The sequence below is a fragment of the Cinclus cinclus genome, chromosome 10 (assembly GCF_963662255.1).
Source record: "Cinclus cinclus chromosome 10, bCinCin1.1, whole genome shotgun sequence".
NCBI classification, from domain to species: domain Eukaryota; kingdom Metazoa; phylum Chordata; class Aves; order Passeriformes; family Cinclidae; genus Cinclus; species Cinclus cinclus.
Genome location: NC_085055.1, coordinates 4,842,128 through 4,861,810, shown reverse-complemented (window position 1 = coordinate 4,861,810; position 19,683 = coordinate 4,842,128). Strand labels below are relative to the sequence as shown.

Genomic DNA, 19,683 nt, shown 5'->3' with positions numbered 1-19,683 from the left:
TTTTTGGGTTTTTTTCCACAGCAGATAACCCTCAGAGTGTATTATAAAGAGCATAAACTGGCAGGATTGAGCCAGAATATGATAATACTGATTTCAAAATTACACAGATGGACTAAAATGGCTAAGGAAAAGGCTGAGATGCTGATCCAAGTGAAAAATGTCAAAATTTGGGGTGTATCAGAATGCAGGGCTCCTTTCAGCATCAGTAAAGTTGAACTGTGCCACAAAAGCCTGGAGCAAGATCTGCACACTGTGGAGATCCTGCAGGCTTATCTTGAAGGGATGCTAATCAGAAGCAGCTTCTGCAGCTCTGAGTGTAACAAAAAAACTGCTACTATTTTATCAGAAGTTTATGGTTATTATGTCACCCCTAATTACAACCCCCAGAAGCTGAGTGTGAATCACTCTCAACCATAAATCCCAAACATGTGGAGTGAATTTTCTTTCCTCTCTCTGCTTTCTAGCAAGGATGCTCTGTCACACTGAGCAGGAGAGGAAAACAAACCCTGAAGCCCAAAGAAATCTCATTTTCCTCTCCCATGAAAGGTGATTGCTTCATACAGCAACTGGGTCCTCTGACACTCTGCAAGTCAGGGCTGAGGGTTCAAACTACTCCAGGCACAGGAACTGACTCCAAGACTTAAGGGAGGCGGGTATGCCCAGCAAATAAATAATAATTTTATTATTATTCAACCAAGCCTCTCAATGAAGTATCCTACTCAGGGAATTTTTCACATCACTGTTCCAACTATGTATCTTGTTCACACAGAGAAGGATTTTGGGTACCAGAAACAGAAGCCTTGGGTTATTACAGACATGTGGACATTTATGAGGTCAATATACAGATAAGCTAGAGGTGGAAGAAAAGTCTTCTTCAAAGACTTTGAGGAGAGGGAGGGAGAGAGGGAATGGGATGCAAATAACGCCCTGTGAAAGTAAAGCAAATATTAAAGGCAGAAGGCAATAAATGTCCACAAGTGATGTCTATAATAGCATCAGAGAACACCACAGGTTGAAAGGGGAACTGAGGAGCGGATATCAAGAATTACAGTATTTACAGAATCCCAAATACTTAGTTTCCCATTTCAAGAGCCATAAAAACATCTCAGGCTTCTATGGATGGCTGACTTCCTTTCTGTAATAAACATGATAATTCACAGTCTCTTGAGCTAGACAAAGCTCAGGAGAATGAGACCTGTCCCAAATCCCTCCCTCAGCAGGGAAGTTGCTCTGACCTGCCAATCTCTCTTGGGTATCAAGCTCAACAAGTTCCTTCCAAGCCAACAAAGAGCAGAAAACTTCTGAAATAGAAGATGATAGAGAAGGAAAGAAACCATCTGATAACACAGAGCTGCTGGAAGGTCTCTCCTCCTGGCTTTGTGTTGTTACTCAGCAGCCACCAATTCTATACTCTGAATTAGCTCACATCTAGGGATCATCTAGCACGTAGGGACAACGAGCATGAGCATCTGCTCAACATCACAGATGCAGTGGTGGAAAAGTGGGCAAAAACAGCAGCAAGAAATGGGCAAGTCTTGATATAAAACAGGTGATTCAGATTTAAAAACAACTACCTAGAACTGCTCAGGAAAGTTGGTGGGTGGCTGAGCATGATTCACCTACCTGGGACTAATAGTCCCTGAATAACAGACAGTTGATTTGCATTTCAGTCTTTGTCCCTTCCTCTCCCTCAGCTGATTGAGCACAAAGTATCTGACAGGAAGACAGAAAATCTCTGGATGTCAGGGCCAGGCAGCAGGAGCTGCTTTCCTCCATTGCCATGGGGAACAGAAGCTCAGTCACGTCAAGGAAGAGCCCAGCTAAGATTTCAGGTCACTGTCCCATTTTAAACTTTTCCTCTCAACATCTGTTCACCACATCTGTCATGGCAAAACTCTTCCTCCCAGGATGAAGCTGGGGGTGGGGATGAATTCCTTGTGAATGCTCAGTGGGGTCCTCTGAGGGACAGTACAAAAATCTGAGTTACCCTCCTAATCTCACTGTCTGAGACTGACATTATGGCGCTCCCAAGATACAGCATTAGGTTCTAATTCCCAGGCTGTGGGCTCTTTGGATCCAATGTTTTAGACTAATCTTTCATTGCAGAAAAGCCAGCTGAAGGACCTGGATCACATCAAGTCCTCTCTTTTTTCAGAGTTTTGCAATCATAAACAAAACTCTATAGATACAACCAGGAGTAAATGCCCCTAAAATCTAAACACTTTCTCAGCAGCTGTTTGGTGCTAACAGGGTTTCAGTGTCAGGTTTTGCTGAACTAAAGCCTTTTATTCTATGCTTCTGTTAGCCCATGTCTATGTTCCTTTTTGCACGTACAGCACAAATATAATTTTCAGACATTTCCAACCATACTTTTAAACACCAAGCACAGCTTTAAAAAACAGGGGAAAAAAAGACAGTTCAAGGTAAGTTTGAAGTTTCCATCAATAGTTTACATGCTTGCACTAACAGCAGCTGTGTATGTAAATGGTTTGAAATAGCTAAAAGCTCTAAACTAATTAAGATTTTCCCATTGCAAATACACATTTTAGGTTTGTTCTGCATTCTTTCCTTAGAAGAGAGGAAAAGGTCCAGCTCAAGACTTAGCTTCTGGCCACAGAAAGTATTTACTGTTTCAACAGCCTTTCCATTCCAAGGGAATGACATCAGCACTAGCACTTTGCAAACTCTGAGTCTAATTCTCAAGCAGAGCTCCATGCTCACAGATATGCCAGTCATAACATGACATGCTTTCTCAGAATTTGTTCCAGATTTATCAGGGCTGTGACCGGCTTTAAGGCTGGGAAAGATCTTTCATCAGTCACGTACAGCACAACCTACAGCCCCCCAAGAAAATGAACTCTTCACAACACAGCCCAGCTCCTTTGTGAGCTGCCTGCTGATGTCAAAGCTTAAGACACCAAGAAGAACACATACAGACTTTTGGGGAATGGCAGAAATATAAGTTAATAAGCTCCCTGTACAAGAACAAACCCAAAGCTGCGGATGTCACGCAGTGGCTGAGTCACAGGACCAGAGGGGATGTGACACAGTCACCGAGTCCATCCTCCTACACTGAAACATCATCATCTATACCCAACCCATTTCTCTGAGATGGCTCCCTAGCCCATTTTTCTAAAATAAATGACAATTAAATAAATGACCTCCTGCCCCATGGTCATGGTAACCTCCAAACCTCTCAGAGAGGTGAACTACCACAGCATCTAGCTCCTCATCACAGGGCAATCATCTCAACTCTCCCTGCTGCATCTGAAATTTGTTCCTTCTTTCCTGCACATCACCCTTTTCTTTGTTGCCACCTTTCCAATACTTGCAGGAATTTCTTCCTTTAACCAAACAACCGCATTTCTCCAAACCTGTCTTGAAGAGACCACACCTGCCTCTGTCCTCTGCCACATTTTTTAAATTGGTCTCCATCCTTCTGAAGACAGGACACAGCTCTGCCCACCATGTGCCAGCTGAGGTCCTGGCAACACCAAAACTAAGGACCCATTTACAGAGCTTGCTTAGAAGTTTCCTGTTCTCTTTGTCTACAGAATAACTTAAATCTTGGGGTTTGTAATCTCCTATTCTTCCCAGAACTACCACCTAGTTAAAAAAACTAATTAAAACCAGCTGGAGTGAAGTATGTGGCTCTTGCCTTGATCAAACTTTTTCTTTGAAGGCCATTACAGAGCTCTCCTTCTTGTCCTCCTTCCCTGACCCAAAAAGCGCTCTCAACCCTATCAGAGCCTGATATGGACTATAATTTAATAAGCCTCAATCCTTATTCCATCCTTCAGGCCCTTAATGAAAATATTGAATAAAATTAGACCTAGGACAAATTCCTACCTAATCCAGTTTGATGCAGCTCTCCAGTCTGTTAGGGAGGCAGCCCAGGACAGGGCAGGGTCATGGATAAACTGCCAGGCTACTGCTGCCTGACAGATGTGACACAGGGAAGGGTAAATCCAGTGCCACACTGAACACACAGGGCTTTAAAAAACTCTTCCCAGCACCACTTCCATGTTGGGCAGAACAGGGAGCCCTTCAGAATAAAAAATTTGTGAAAAAAAAAATTATATTCAAAATAGTGAATCACATCATGTGATCCTATAATACACCAAAGAAGACTGTTAATTAAGCCTGGATGAGATTTCTAAGTGCTAAATATTTCAGATTTCTGTTCATTACATGAAAGCTAATAAAAAACACCAATGATAAAACACAACTACCCTGACAAAGGTAGAGAGATTGATCTTATCCAACTTTAGATACAATTGTTAAAACATGTTCTAATTCTTTAAAAATTGCCATGCATGAGTGTATCACAACTTCTCCATTCCTAAGTGCTTTCCCACTGTTGCTATCTGATTTCTCCTGCTAGCATGCCTTAATTAATTTCTAGTTTATCCTTCATTATTTATCCCTAAAGACCAAACCATATATAGATAGTAAAAAAACAAAAGCAAAAGCAACAACAACAAAAAAACCCAAACACCACCAAAACCTAATCCCAAGTCCCTCACTAAATAACTGAAGGCAAATAAAACAAAACCCCTATATAAAATCCAGAAAGGCACATTTTCACACATAAATCAGACTAGTCATCCTGATTCACTAGGACAATAAAGCAAAGGATAACTGAAGTGCTTTGCCTCACACCACTGTGATTTAGGCATGAATTTAATCCCATGCTTCAGAGAAGTCCTGGCCACAGTCCATATTAACTTGCTAGTTTCACCTTGACTGCTTCAATATCCTATTGTCCATGGGACAGGGTACTCCAAACTACCTGGAGTGCAAATTCACAGCTCATCCTTCCTCAACCCAAGGCACTTGCTATCACATGGATCAGGATCAGATGTGGAAGCATTCATGTACATAATGAAGATGTACATAACAAAGTCACCTAAAAAGTGTTTTAAAAATAAATGTAAGTGGATCCAATCCTCCCTGTCCCCCATTATTGTTTGGACCTGTGTTTTTCATTGGGGTGGAGAAAGGAAAACAGGATCAGTAGCAACCAGCAAGGGAAACAGAAGACTGGATGCAAGGGACAAATGGAGGGTAAGTGACATGTTGGGTTTGTTTTTCTCTGCTTCTTCACTGCTACTGCTGGAAGACAGCAAAAACAACTCCTACTTTATTGGCTGGAGATCTGAGCGAATTCCTACTGTGAACACGCAGTTGGTGCATTAGAAGGCAGAAAAAGGCTGTCTTAGTAAAATACAGCAACCCCCATCTCCATCACATACATTTAACATCTTGAGCAAGCTCTTTGTACATCTCCCAAAGCAGATAACAGAGGCAGGGCACTGTGGATGGCTGCAGCTGCCTGGGTTTGAAGGAACACCAAATCAAACAATGACATAACCCACACAAACAGAGGAAGCCCAAGCTGAATCTGCTGGAACAACAAACCACTTACACACAGGACCTCCTCTTGGAGTGCTCTCTTTTCATAATTTCTAGCTGCTTTAGCTTATTTTCTGTTTCAAAATATTTTTTTCTTTTTATTTTTGGTGGCTTCTCTTTTGCCATTCTGTTACAGCTGCTCACATACTTTGTGGGGTTGGGAAGACAATAAAAGTTTTGTAGATAAACCAAGCAGTGTCCAGCCCTCCATCTTTTGGTCAAGTATTTGACAAAGAGACTGAAAGTCCCTCCTAAAACTTTCCTGGAGCTCCTAATTCCCAGTTTCCAGGTAGAAGGCTGATGTTTTGCTCTCACTACAAACTTTGCCAACAAACACTAACTTTTTCCTAGGAACAGTGATGTTCTTCACACTCCTCGGAATTTTGTACAATAATTGGGATGCATGGAATTTCCTCATGCTTAATTCCTTCCATTTATTTCTGTGCTGCTTTGTGCTTTTCCCCTCTCTTTTCTCCTCATTCCCTGTGACTGCCTGTCCAGCCTTTGCCACACTCAAGGGTTGTTCTCCAGGCTGAGGAACCCAGTGGTCATTCAGGAGGGGATGTAACTTCTGCAGAGCTGCACCCTGCTGTCACCATCAGCCCAGGTGGCCCCAGATGACATGGCCATAAAACCTCCACAGGCTTCCCCAGCTCAAAGTAGGAGCATGGTAGAGATAGCCACGCTTCTTAAAATGTGTCACTGGCTCAAAAGGATGTCTGACACCAGCCACAAAATTACACCATCTGGCACTTACAGATTTCCTCTCCAAGAGAAAAGGTTCCCTTCAGTCCTGGCACCTGTCACAGCCAGGCAAAGTGGGAGCCTGAGCATCATGAACACAGTGAAAGGAGGCTCACAACTCCTCCTGGCACTGCCAAAAAGCACAGGTATGACAGCTCCAAGGATTCAACTTCTCTTCCCAGCTGGATCACTGACAGCTCCACTGCATCCCACCACAGCCATGGCTTTGTCTCTGTCACTTTTGAGTGTCCCTGCTGGGATAACCACACCAAGTCCTGCTGGGGCAGAGGTGAGAACTGCAGTCTCCAAGAGCTGAGGTGGAAAGCACAATCCCTAATGAACACAGAGTGACAAATCTCCAGTGTACCAGTCTGGCCTTTAAAATCCTGTGTCTGCTGCCCCATGCCAATGAGGAAATATTTCTCTCTGAAATACCATCCCCAGTGTACGGGGACAATGGCACCAGTATTGAACACAAAATAAAGCTTGCTTCTTCTTGACGTTCAGAAATATGATCATAGGCAATTCTGGGCAGAAAACCTTTTGCTAACGTGCCTATTACACAATAAGAGCATTTTCCTGATCAAACACCAAACTAACAAAATAACCTGCAGAACTGCATATTTGCACAGAAAAATAATCACACAGCACAGCCAAAACAGACTCCATAGGAGTTCCAAACTTGCTGGGGATTAAACAGAGCATCTCAGCCAAAATTAACAGCTTCCTTGGCAGTGAACCTTACAAAGCCACTGAGTTTGCTACAACAATAGGAAGGCAGCAGAGCACATCCCCAGTGCAGAGGCACAGCAGAACCCATCACAAACTAAAAAGATTTGAAGAAAATAACTGGAGGCCAAACTTTGCCCTGAGAAGTCACAACTTCTCAGCCTTGCTCGAATCAAAGAAAAGCCTTCTTTAGATTTCATGGTGGGCAATGCAAAGTGCTTTGGGATGCTGGGCTTCAGCAATAACCACTATTTCACTCTCAAGAAGAGTCAGAGCAAAGCAAGCTATTCATCCTCTATGAGAAAGTAAGCAGAGAAAGCTTGCCCGAAAACAGAATAAAAGTACCATCTTTTCATTGCTCTTGATTTTTGTCCAAGCATTTCCATTAAAGCAGAAATTGTATTTCTATGCACTACTTACAATATTTGCATGCCTTTAAAAGATGTTAGATTCCACAGGAAAAAAAGTTTGGGCTTTTTTTTTTAAGTGCAACCATTCCAAATCATGATGCTAGGAAGGCAAAGAGTTTTCATGGCAAGCTGGTGAGGGGCTGCAGCTACAACATTCTTTGAATGAACCCCAACCTAAGCTCTTCTGTTACCGATGTAAATTACTGACCTATTTTTCCAGATGAAAAGTATGATACAACAAAATTGCCATGAGTGGTGGAAGAGATCACAGTAATCCCAGAAACCAAATAACCTTTTTCTCTTTCCACTCAGCCCTGGCACCACAGCTCAGAGATGGGGGAAGGCAAAGAGCTTCCCCTCCCTTCTTTAAATCAACCCAAACACCTACAGATTGACAGCAGAACAGAAATAAATTATCTTCCTCATGACAGATGACAATCAACTGACTCAAGCAATCCCAGCCTAAATTGTTTTGCAGTCATGTCTGAAGGATGAACTATGACTATGAGCTACGATATTAAATAGAACATTTAATAAAGACTGGGGGCTAAATTTCTAAAATGCAGAAGTCAAAAAAGCTGATGTAATCTTATCTGTGCCCTCTCATGCCTGAGATGGAAAGAATGAGCTCAAGGAGGTTTAAAAAACTCTGGTCTATAATGTCTGTACCAACTTCCTACTAGTGAGCTGAAAGAAGTGCATGGGCAATTAGCAGTCCTGTATTGGACGAGGGCAAAACGTGATCTTGGATATTGGCACAACCAGTTTCACCACCAAGAACCCTTACAAATATTTAAAATATTTCACAGAAATATCCACCTGATTACTGCTTGCTGGGAAGGATTCAACAAAGCTACAGGAATTTCAGCTCATTCTGGATTTCATTGCTGAGATGAAATTCAGGCACAAGTCACATGAATTGCAGTAAATCAAAGCAGCTGCTTCTAAGCACAGCTGGGGGGGGAGGGGGGGGGAGAACCAAAACAAGAAGAAAAAAAAAGAAAAACCCAACACAAAACCCAAACTCAAGCTTTTGGACAAAATCTTTTACACTAAACCTTGGAGAAAATTGAAACGGCTGCTTCATTTTAGTGTTTATCCTTTCTGTTAACTGCAACAGTCAAAGCATCACCCTGCATTAAGATTCCTCCTCCCCTTAAAAGCAAATATAATGAAGGTCACTTCAGAAATCAAATTCTACCCTTCCTCAGAAAATGAAGAGTAACTGATGGGGTTTGAAGCACAGCCTGAAAGAGTTCAGTAAACAAATCCCATTAACTTCAGGGGGACATGAAATTTCATTTCATCACCTTTGCAAATCCAGCTGGAAATACAGACCGACATTGTTCAGAACATCTGGCTACACAAATAAGTGCTGTTCATTAAATCATTAGACTTAAATGCATTTTATTTTTCTCTAGTCTGGAGGGAGGAAATATTCCACCTCTTCCCTATAAAGATCGTCTCACTATTGGCTCAATGTCCCAGATACTGCCAAATATGGGAAACACAATTCCCTTCCCTTGTTGGTGGTCCATGTTATCTCCTCCTAAGTGGTGAGGTTACACTGCTTATCTTGCTCTGAAGCTCTGAGATCTTGGTGTACCTCTTCTCCCTGTCTCAGGCATTTAATCAGTGAGCATTAAAGCAGGATGAAAATGTACTTTGTACGATTTTTTTTTCCTGTTGGGTGGGTATCCATAAATTATCTAAACTGCTAGGAAAAAAGTTCACATTTCAGTCTTCTGGATTTGACTCTCAGTTGCAGAAGCTGCAAATTCTTGAGATAATATGAAGATCCTCGGGGGAAGAGGTTGTGCCTTACGTCATTTAGCACTGACTTCCTGATAAATGATGGAGCAGACAGCTTATCCAGCTCGGCCTGCCAAGGAGACCCTGCTGGCAAAATGAGGCAGGGGAGGGATACAGCAGATGAGAATAAAAATATGAGAGCCTACAGAAACTGATCAGGATTGGGGAAAACAGCTTTGAGGTACAACACCAGCCACTGCCAAAAGGGTTTATAAGCTTATAACCCTTTTATAAAAGGGTTATAAACTTTAACCCTTATAAACCTAAGAAGGTCAAACACAAGCCCTGGAGCCAGATTCCCCCACTCTTTTACTAGATATGTACTACATGTTCCTCAGCACACTTTGAGCACACTTAGAAAGATTAGGGAGCTTCTAATGAGATTTATTTTGTCACAGCTGCTGTGATGAGACTGAAAAATGTAACCAGAACTGTGGTGACCCATTCTGCCCCATGGATGGCTCAGAGCCATGAATGCCCAGATCACCAGTTCTCAAAGCAGCTCATAACCACGCTGGATCATTTGTATCCACGTTGCCCTGGTGTTCTCTTTGCATTTTCAGGTACAAAAAGTCTGGACAAAACCAAGTTTGAGGCATTTCCATTCTTCTTTAAAAACAGGGGATGTGAAAATGGGAGAACATTGTGCAATTAAATTAGGAGAGGTTCCCACTTAGCTGATGAAGAGAATCTCTTCTCTACAACTTCTGGTGCCGAAGTCATGAAGCTGGTTCTCTCGTCTTTCAAGATGAGTGCATAAAAATATAGAGTGTACCTCCTCTCTCCCTGTGTCAGCCCTTCCCAGCTTGTAGAACTCTGTGCTAACAAAGCAGTGTGGTGTGACACAGCAGTGTCTGTGACAGGTCACATGCAGACAAGATTTCACAGGCTTGCAAATTCCTGGAAATTATCTGCACACAGGCAACTTCTGGGAAAGAGTTGGTCAAGATGCCAGAGAAGGAAGTAGCCACAGGCAGCTCAAAGCAAAACACTGCTGGGTTTGGACCTGGGCAAAGCTATGGCAGAGGCAGGGGGCACACTGGGCATGGACTTGCTTTCCAGCACCTTTTATGATATTTAGCTTTCACCCTTCTCCATCAAAGCCCCCATGACAGAAGTTAAGCTTCAAGACAGCAGAGGAAACAGATTTGTTTCTCCCCCTCAGGAGAGGGTATTTTAGTGATGCTGGATAAACATTTTAGCCATTCCTTCTGCTAAAGCAAAGTTGCAAATGAAGCCTGATCTGGATAAATTCTTGCAGGCACACAGACTGACATGAACTTGGGAATGTACTCTACCTGAACCCTGCAATATGTTTGTAATACAGCCATCAGTCTATATAAAGCTCACTTAAGTGGTTACTTTATGCGACTATGAGGCAAAAATATTATTTGGTGAGAATCTGTGTGGCCCAGCTAACGGAGTTCCAGCTGATACACAAAGGTGTATCTGACACTCATAACCACTTTGTTTACTGCCTGAATGAGCAATTCACAGCCTATTATTTTAGAAAAAATACCAAAGATCATGGCTGTTGAAGAAGCAGGCATATTTCCAAATAGAAACAAGCAAAAGCACAAGCTCAGTCATGATGTGGGAGATAAGGTCAAGGCATGAAAATATCACACAAATTCTGGGTGTCGCAAATGAACACTGGTTTCTCAAGTTCACACTATGCCCTAATTAATGCATCCTATTTCCTCTCATGCATTAAAGCTTACAGGAAAACAGCACAAAGTGCACACAATCTTATTTCTAATGAGATACAAGTCTGAAGGATCCAGACAAGTAATGGCTAGAACTATTAAAAAATGCAGTAGGAACAGTAACACCATTTAGATTTCATGTATGATGCTGATCTATGATCTCAAGATTCAACACTTCTCTGATTCCACTAAATATTATGTTTCATGTTGTTCATGTTTCACATTCCATTATTCGGTATAATACTAAAATTCACTTAACCTGACAGATATATTTTATTCCTCCATGTGTTTTTTTCAATGCTATTAATAAAATCACTGTGTCAGTTTTGACAGGTTGTTTCAGGAGACAATCTTATTGAAACTCCTTATTTTATAGAAGCAAATACATTTAGGGACACCAAAGCAGCTGCATTTAACATAGGGGTATTTTGTACAGCAGCAGAAAAAACCATTTTTGACCAATTTTGTCTGTGGAACATTTCTACATTGGTATAACAAATGTCTATTAGCATGTACCAGATTATCGGGTCCTGGCTAAAAGAACATAAAATTTACATGTACTGCCAGTGTTTCCCAGCCTCTTTTCTTACATGGACCAAAAGTGATGAAACTACTCCTTTAAGCTTTTAAATCTATAGATATACAGGTACAGATAAATGTGCAAATAAATAAGCAAAATGGATTCAGGACCAAAATAGAAAAGAATTGACAGGATCTAGAATGAGTAAGAAGAGGAACTTCGCCTGGTTCCTGTCTGCACTGAATCACAGCTCCTCAATTTACCTTTAATTCACAGCCTCCGGATTAAAACAACAACGTTTTTCCTAAGTGTATTTAAATATTACATGGAAGATTCAGAGCGAACAGGATGGGGATGTACCAAGAATGTCTCAGCTCTGGTTTCTCGTACATCACCCACTTTGCATCACTTACTAGCAGCTTGCAGAGCACACCCCACCCCACTCAGGGATACCTCAGAGAACTTCTTCACCCCAGAACTTTTGCTTTGCCAAGTTAAGCACTTATTTTAAAATGTTTTCAAATTAAAACCACCACGGTCAGGAAGTTCTCTTGCCAAGCCCATTTTCTGTGTATTCCCAACGCATTTCCCTCAAAGAAATGAGTGCACAGAGCTACCCATATCTCCTGAGAAACTCCAAGCAGCAGGAATTTGAAGCCATGGTTTTCACCTTTCAAAATAGTGGAGGCTGCTTCAGTGCACAAAATCAAATTTACAAAACCTCCGCAACAGGAAAGCGACAACTCTGAGGCTTGTACACATGTGAAAATAATCTGTCAATAGTCTACAACAACTCTTTGAACTATTAATTGATTCTAATGTTTTTTCCTGCCTTCTCCACATGTAAAAGTGCATTAATGGCACGTGCAAGAAAGCAGCTGCTCGAAGCAGGGAAGTGCACACCAAAGTCAGTGTTCCTCACTGGGAAAGCAAATGAAGGCTTTTCAAAACTGAGTTAGATGAGTTCACAGAGAACAGGTCAGTGGGTGGGCACCCAAGGGACTGGGCAGGACTCGACCCTCCCTGGTATCTGGTTGTTGTTCTGGATGCTGCTGGAGGAGCCGGGAGAAGCACGTGGGACACATTCAGGCTTGCAGGCTTCCTCCTCAGCATCATCTTCATCACACTCCTGCGCTGGAAGGGCCCTGATCTGAAGCCAGATCGTCACAAACGAGGACAAAAACTTCTTTAGGAACGCTTCCACAAAGGCGCACGCGACTGGGCTGGAGCCACTCCCTGCCCAGGCTGGGTCTGTTTGTTCTGGCACCCAGCTACCAGCTCCAACCCAGCTCCTGCACAGGATGCACACAACAATCCATCCCCCTTCCCACTTCTACCCATTTGAAGTGTTTTAGTTTTGGCTGTCTTGAGCTCTTGAAGTTTCAATAAGGACTTAAAAAAAATAAAAAAAAAATCGATCTCATTTGAAGAGAGGAAAAAACAAAAATAGATGTCTTATAAGGAAATAGGCAAAAGCATTGTCAGAATGCTCAAAAGTGCTTGTGTTCCCACAGTACTTGCAGCCACACACAGAACTTCTTGAACTACCAGATCACTGCATGACCAAGAAGGGAGTCACTGAGTGCATGAGAAGGAAGTGACTCAGACTGAAATTCATAAAGGACAGCATGAGTGGGACAGGATTTCCGCTTACAGCTCTTTTTACATGGCAAGGCTCCTTTACAGAAAAAATAACAAAACAAAACACCCCAAGCCACAAAAAACCCAACCCTGCTCCCTCCTCTTCCATTCAGTTTTTTCAACAGCTCTATGGAAAAGCTTCAATCTGGATTTTAAACCAGAATACCAGTGTCATACCTCCAAGCCTTCAACCTGTACAAGACACCATCCATCATCCTACCAGAAGCACTCAGAAGAATTGCAAATTTTTCAGTCAATTATAAGCAATAAGTTTCCTTTTTCTTTGCCTTAAAACAGACTGTTTCCTAGAAATGTTTATTTAGAAGTGCACCGCCCAACACAGCACGATACAGCTGATGGAAAGGTCAGAATTGCACTTATAAACCCAATCTGAAACTGTAAATTTCCTATAAAAGGATGTTGCTATGTTACAGAACCACTCTGGGATACGGGTGTGTTCTAGAAGCACAAACTTATTTTTAATGCACCATCATGCTGTGCAGAGCACAGAGGTGCACAAGCTGGATCCACAGCTGGAGAGGTGACTGAACAAAAGTACTCCAGAGTAATTTACTGAATTCCAGTACTGATCACATTCGGAACTGATGACCTATAACCCCATTTCTTCTACCAGTGGTGAAGCAGACTTTTTGGGGAACCCTTCTTTCTTTTAATATTGGAAGGAAGCTGGAAGTTATTGATGAGTGGCAGAATTTTCCTTGAGCACTTACTCAAATTTCATGGGCATAATACATTAAATGAGAATAGATTTAGATGCAAAAGTACATTTTTAAACTAAATACCACACGTACTGTGATTTTTCAGTGAAAAGGGTAGAGTTGTCCTTGCATTGTACACTGGACATTTTCTTCAATATTATTCACAGGATTGGTTTGGGTTGGACCTTAAAGATCCTCTCATACCAGCCCCTGCCATGGGCAGGGACACCTCCCACCATCCCAGGTTGCTCCCAGGCCCATCCAGCCTTGCCTTGGTCACTCCCAGGGATCCAGGGGAAGCCACAGTTCCTCTGGGCAACCTGTGCCAGGGCTTCCCCACCCTCACAGGGAAAAATTCCTTCTTATAATATGTATATATATATATATATATATATATATTCATATATTCATTTATGTATATGTATATATATTCATATATTCATTTATGTATATATATATATATTCATATATTCATTTATGTATTTATGTATATGTATATTTTTATATATATAAAAAATGGGATATTTCCCATCTAACCTGTACTGTTTCAGTTTAAAGCTATTTGCCCTGCCCTGTCACCCTATGCCCCTGTTAAAAGCCCCTCTCCAGCTCTCTTGAAACCTCTTCAGGGGCTTTAAGGTCTCCCCCCTTATCCAGGCTCATCCCTCTCAGTCCGTGTTGATAAGGAAGGTGTTCCAGCCCCCTCATTATTCCTGCAGCACTGTAATAACCTCAGCCACAGCAGAGTGGGTGTGCTAAGGAAGGAGTAACACACCACAGCCCCCCACAGAAATCACTACCAAGAAGCAAGGAGCAGGACAAGCACCACCTTCAGCACAGGGGCAGCACATCCAAGAACAGAAACTCCCATCTTCCCCATCACAAACATCCCTGTGTGGATCATCTTTCTCTGCTGATGAGAGCAGACGCTTCAATTGCCTCTGTGAGCATCACCTGGGAGAGGTGCCCCAGGCAAGCTCCCGCCCAGGCTCCCAGCACTCCCAAACCTTGCTCCAATCCCAGCCAGCCCAATCCCTAAGGACAGCACTCAGGGTCAGCCTGGAGCACTGTGCACTGACACAGGCTGTTCTCTGCAACAACCAGAGCTGAGCCTCTGCAAGTGCCTGCTCCAGCTGTGTCCGGGGCTCCTAAAGCCCCCTTCCTTGCCAGCAGCTGGATCCTGGGATTGCTCCATCATCCAAACACCCAGAAGAAGCCAGCTCCACTGCAGGAGGACACACACCCCACAGCCAGATAGGAAATGATAGGCTATGAAACATATCACAGTCCCAATTAAAAAATTCACGCAAACAAAGCCCTCAGCTCCAGCTCTCCTTCACATTACTCCAAGTTTCACTGCAAATTCATACATTCCTTCTTCCCTCCTAAAGAGTCCTTTGGTTAAGCAGTTTTCTAAATAAAAACTTCTCCACAAATTTTATGCATATATATATATATATATATATATACACACATTTTTATATATCTGTGTACCTAAAAATAGATTTTCCAGGCTATTCTGCAATTTTGGAAGCAGCCACACAGCACCATCAAGTTTTTAACTATTAGCAGGCTTGAACAGATACACATCCACAAAACCTGTAAGTTTAAACCCCTTTGCTGCTTATTGTTTCTGACACATTCATTTTTTCTGGCTATTCTGAAAACTGTCATTTTGGCAGCATAAATCAAATTAGCAACTGTGCCCAGACTGCTGTCAAGTCTCACCCTAATTACCTATATGTCCAGTTTAGTCAGGTATTCATCAATAAATCCCCAAATAATTAAAGGTGAAACAGAAAAGGTAAATATAAAGCAACAGATATGATTAGAAGCTTGTAAATATAAAATGGGAAGGCATTTCAGGGAGCTCCTTGATGAGAGCCTTTAAGAAACCTCTGTGACGTTTCTGCAGAAATTTGCATGTAAGTTTACACGTATGACTATAATAATACACTTATGTCAAAAACCTCATATTTGAGCCCACATTATCTTTTTCTCTTCTTTTAATATAAAACAAATTCTCCAGTTCCTGCTTTGGCCCTGGGCTTACTGCAGAGCAGTTGACACAACTCCAGGGCTGCCACTGGTAGGTACAGATGCAGAACCTGATTTTAAAAGGCAGGAGGGTAATACAAGGGATGCTTTTTTTGCACAGCCTCCTGCCTGGGACTTTTCCCCAGCTAGAGGAGGACTCCATCCCTTGCTGTTCCCAGTCTGAAGGCATCCTCTGGCTGACAAGACTGGACGTGCTGTAGCCTTGACTCTACTGATTTTCCTGGCATTTTAAAAGCACTCGTGCTCTTCAGCTGCAGCACAGCACATCAGAAGAAGGAAACGAATTAGACAAACACAAGGGTTGCAGCAAAACTCAAACACTTTCAAACTATTCCTAGGTATTACAGAAATATATCTAAATTATTTCAGGCTAACTCAGTACCCACTGAACCATTACTGTAAGACTATACTTTTTTCCAGGTCTTTCACACATGTGCTTCAAACACCTCATGCATTCCAACTCAAATAAACACCTAAACATAAATAAGAACAAACGCTAAAGTTTGCATAAGGTGACTGGCAAGAAATAACTAGAAAGTCTAATGCAGTGATTCATTTTCTTGGATTACAGCATTCCCAAACACAGTTCCTTGCTAATTCTAAAGACCCTGAAGCATGTCTGCAAATCCTCATTCCTTACCATGCCAGCAATTTTTTCCCCCCTCTTTAGGTATTGATACAGTTCATTTTCATAACTATTTCTTTCAGTTATGTCTCACATGTACAGATCTATATAAATATACACTATAGATAGATAATGGAAAATTTATGCTTTATGCATAAATTAACTCAAGATATTTCAGTGTATTATGAATATCCTGGACATGCTGCTTTGGTTACTATGTCATTTGTTCAGGCAGCTGCTGCTGTAGCAGTCAGCAGAGACAAACAGAGAGGAGAAAGGCAGGTAGGTAAAAGGGATTATAAAAAGTCACTAAACTAAATCTAGGTAGATCTGGCTGTGTGCAGAATGGCTTGTGATAAATGAGATTTCATTACAGTAAAGCACTGGGTCGTTCATCTAAAGTTTTAAATTTTTAAATGGGAAGCCTCTGAAAATTCCAAAGAAAATGATTTCAAAAGTAGCCAGATTTATTTGACTACCATTTCTAATGGCTAACATTAAGAAATTTCTTCTAAGTTTTGTTTTCAACGAATTTTACTTTCACTGAATTTTCATATCAAAACCCCCTTGGTTTTTCACTCATCTGCTACAAGCTTTCTAATAACTTCACCAGGTCAACCTAAGATATGCAAAACAGTGGTTCCTAGCAGTCAAGATTTAGGTTACAGCTCAATTTTTCAAGAAGATTTTTGTGAAGTGCCAAGATGCCTCTCCAAATAGCAAAATAAAACCAAGACCTCACCCATAAAATGCACTTCTGCTTCCAACAGATCAAAAAAAGAGAACGATGCTGCATCTACCAAGGGAGCAGTCACAAAAGATGGGGAGGCACTGGGTTCACATTACAAACAAAACAAACCCAGCCTAGCAAGCCCAGCATTTGTATTGAAGTTCACACCATATTAGCGCGGGGGAGGGAGCCTTTCTTGGCACCGCTGCTGGATCCATCCAGAGGAGGTCACAAGCCGGAAAGGTGCAATAAAAAGGAATTAAAAATAAATAAAACCCCTCTTTTTTACCATGTGGGTCTTGTTCATTTGACTTTGGGCTGCTCCTTGCTCTGCGCTCTGGTTTCTTCAGGGCTGGGGCTGCGCCGCTGCTCGCCCCGTTGTGGCTCTTGGCATAACCATTGTACACCGTCGTGCAGCTGCCTATATGGCTCTTGTAGATGGAGGAGGGAGGGCTGTTCAGGCGGTTCTGGCGGTCAATCTGCCTGTCTTTGAGCTTTTTGTGCTGTGGTTTGCTGTACTGATCTTCCCTGGTGATGTAGCTGGACATCCCATATAGTGGTATGATTTCTGAAACGGAACGGTTCACCCGCGTTAACTCGGAACAACAAAAATCACTGAGGGTTTTATTTTTTCCAGAAATGCAAATTCCTGGCCATCTCCAGAAGAAATTACTATAGCTGTTCCTGGAGATTTTTAAAAGAAAACCCCTTTTTTTTTTTTCTTTTTTTTGCAATTATTTTGTATTAACTGTGCTCCTTTGGATGAGTGCGTAAAATATCACTATTAGGGTGACATTTTTCCCCTCCTTTTAAGCCTTTGTGTTTCAGGGACACAGATTTCAAGCAAAAATACAGACAGATCTGATCTTCTGGAAAAAGCCTTCATAAATTCAGAGCAATTTAGCATTTTCTTCCTCAGGGCCTGGCTGGACAGAACAAGGTGAGATGTGCTGGTTTCAAATTGCCAACCTTGGATTACATGCAATTTAATTTCCCTATAGTATAAACAGACTTCAAAATCACGTCAGTTGTGCTGCCTAAGGAGAGAAGTACAACATGAAGCAGAAACTTTGGGAATTAAAACTATCTAAAAAAAGTTTGAGAATTATCATAAATATCATGTACACGCTTTGAGATACACTTCATTAAATACAATCCCCACTTCCCCCTCCAAGAATGACTCTTTCTTAACCTAAGGCAGGTTAGCTTGCAGGGATCATAGTATTTCCTGACTTTCTTCTATAATTCAATCCTCATTTCTTGTGCTTCACTTTGAGTGTGAACCTTGAAAATATAATGCCCAAAACAGTCTTTGTTGGCAAAATAAAAATGGATACTCTGGAAAGCTACAGCTCCTCACTAATGATATTAAAGGAGGCTCCATCCATGTAACAAAGCTCTCTAAGTTTTCCACTTGATCCCTACTCTTGGTTCCCCCAGCCCTTAAACCTTGCTGAACACAGGTGTGAAAGGCCAGACCCAGTCCCCTCCTCCCAGCTCACCTTGTTCTCCATATATTGTTGGGGGAAGATGATGCTGCGGGAAAAACTGTGGTGGCATGTCCCCAGGTCCAGTGACAGGAGGGTAAAAGGCTGTGTGGGAGTTGTGGATGAAATGGGGATGGTGTGTTAGGTAGGGGGGCAGGTGATGGGTTGGCGAGATGGCCGAGGGGTAACTGGGAGGGAAACACTCCGGAGACTGCGGCGTCACCACCACCCTCCGGACACCCGTGCTGTCTTCTATCACCTGCAGAGAAAGGCAGGGAAAGGAGCACGTTAGGCAGCATCTGAAGCAGGCACACCTCTAAAACAGCTCTGTTTACAGCTTGTCCTCCCACCGGCAATCAGCTGGTCCTTGGGTTCAGCATCATGAATAAACACAATTCTAAAATTAATATCAGCAGAAATAACCATGGTGGTGATGTGGCTTTTCCTGCAGATTCAAATATCCACGCTAATCACTGGGAGCTGTACTGCTGCTAGTGATAACTATGTGGGTTAAGGGACAGAATAAATAACCTGCATTTAGGGAGGAAAACAATTGGAAAAGGAACACAAAGCACCAAAAAAAAGCGTACTCATTGGGACTGACCTTACAATCTGCCCATAAAATTTCTACCACAGATTATGACAGCGCCCTGAGAATGAAGTTAGTAACACTTTTGGAAAGCAGCTGGCACTGCTATCGTGGAGAGGCCGTGTGTGTGCACACAGGCATGTACTCTGCAGGAGCCTGCTGTGCTGGCCTACATTTGCAAAGGAGCTGCTCAGGACAAATCACAGGGCAGAGGGTTTGTTTCTGTTGCAGAGCTGGTCTATACATCCACACAAATCAGCGCTGAGATTTGCATAACTTGGCCCCTAATGCCACAGTCAAAGCATGTAAAAACAGATGTAGGAAGGTGGAAATGTGCTTAGGCTGAAAAATGTTATTCAGGTTATAATTTTTCCAGAGTTGTATTTCTGGAGAACAATCAACCAGCCAAATTTCAATCCCGACTTAGGAACCAAGCTTTTCTTGAAGCTCATTCAAAAAACTTCTGCCATTTCTTAAATAAAAAATACAACCACGTAA

General features: G+C 42.1%; 1 protein-coding gene across 1 annotated transcript in view; it reads right to left on the bottom strand.

The window, feature by feature from the left end:
- FNDC3B (fibronectin type III domain containing 3B) overlaps nucleotides 1–19,683 on the bottom strand; it is a 145,967-nt gene that overhangs the window by 63,926 nt on the left and 62,358 nt on the right. The window contains exons 4-5 of the mRNA XM_062498916.1: nucleotides 18,612–18,855; nucleotides 17,399–17,677 (exon numbers count right to left, since the gene is read on the bottom strand). Coding sequence (XP_062354900.1) covers nucleotides 17,399–17,677; nucleotides 18,612–18,855 — 523 coding nt within the window. The remainder of the gene's footprint in view (nucleotides 1–17,398; nucleotides 17,678–18,611; nucleotides 18,856–19,683) is intronic.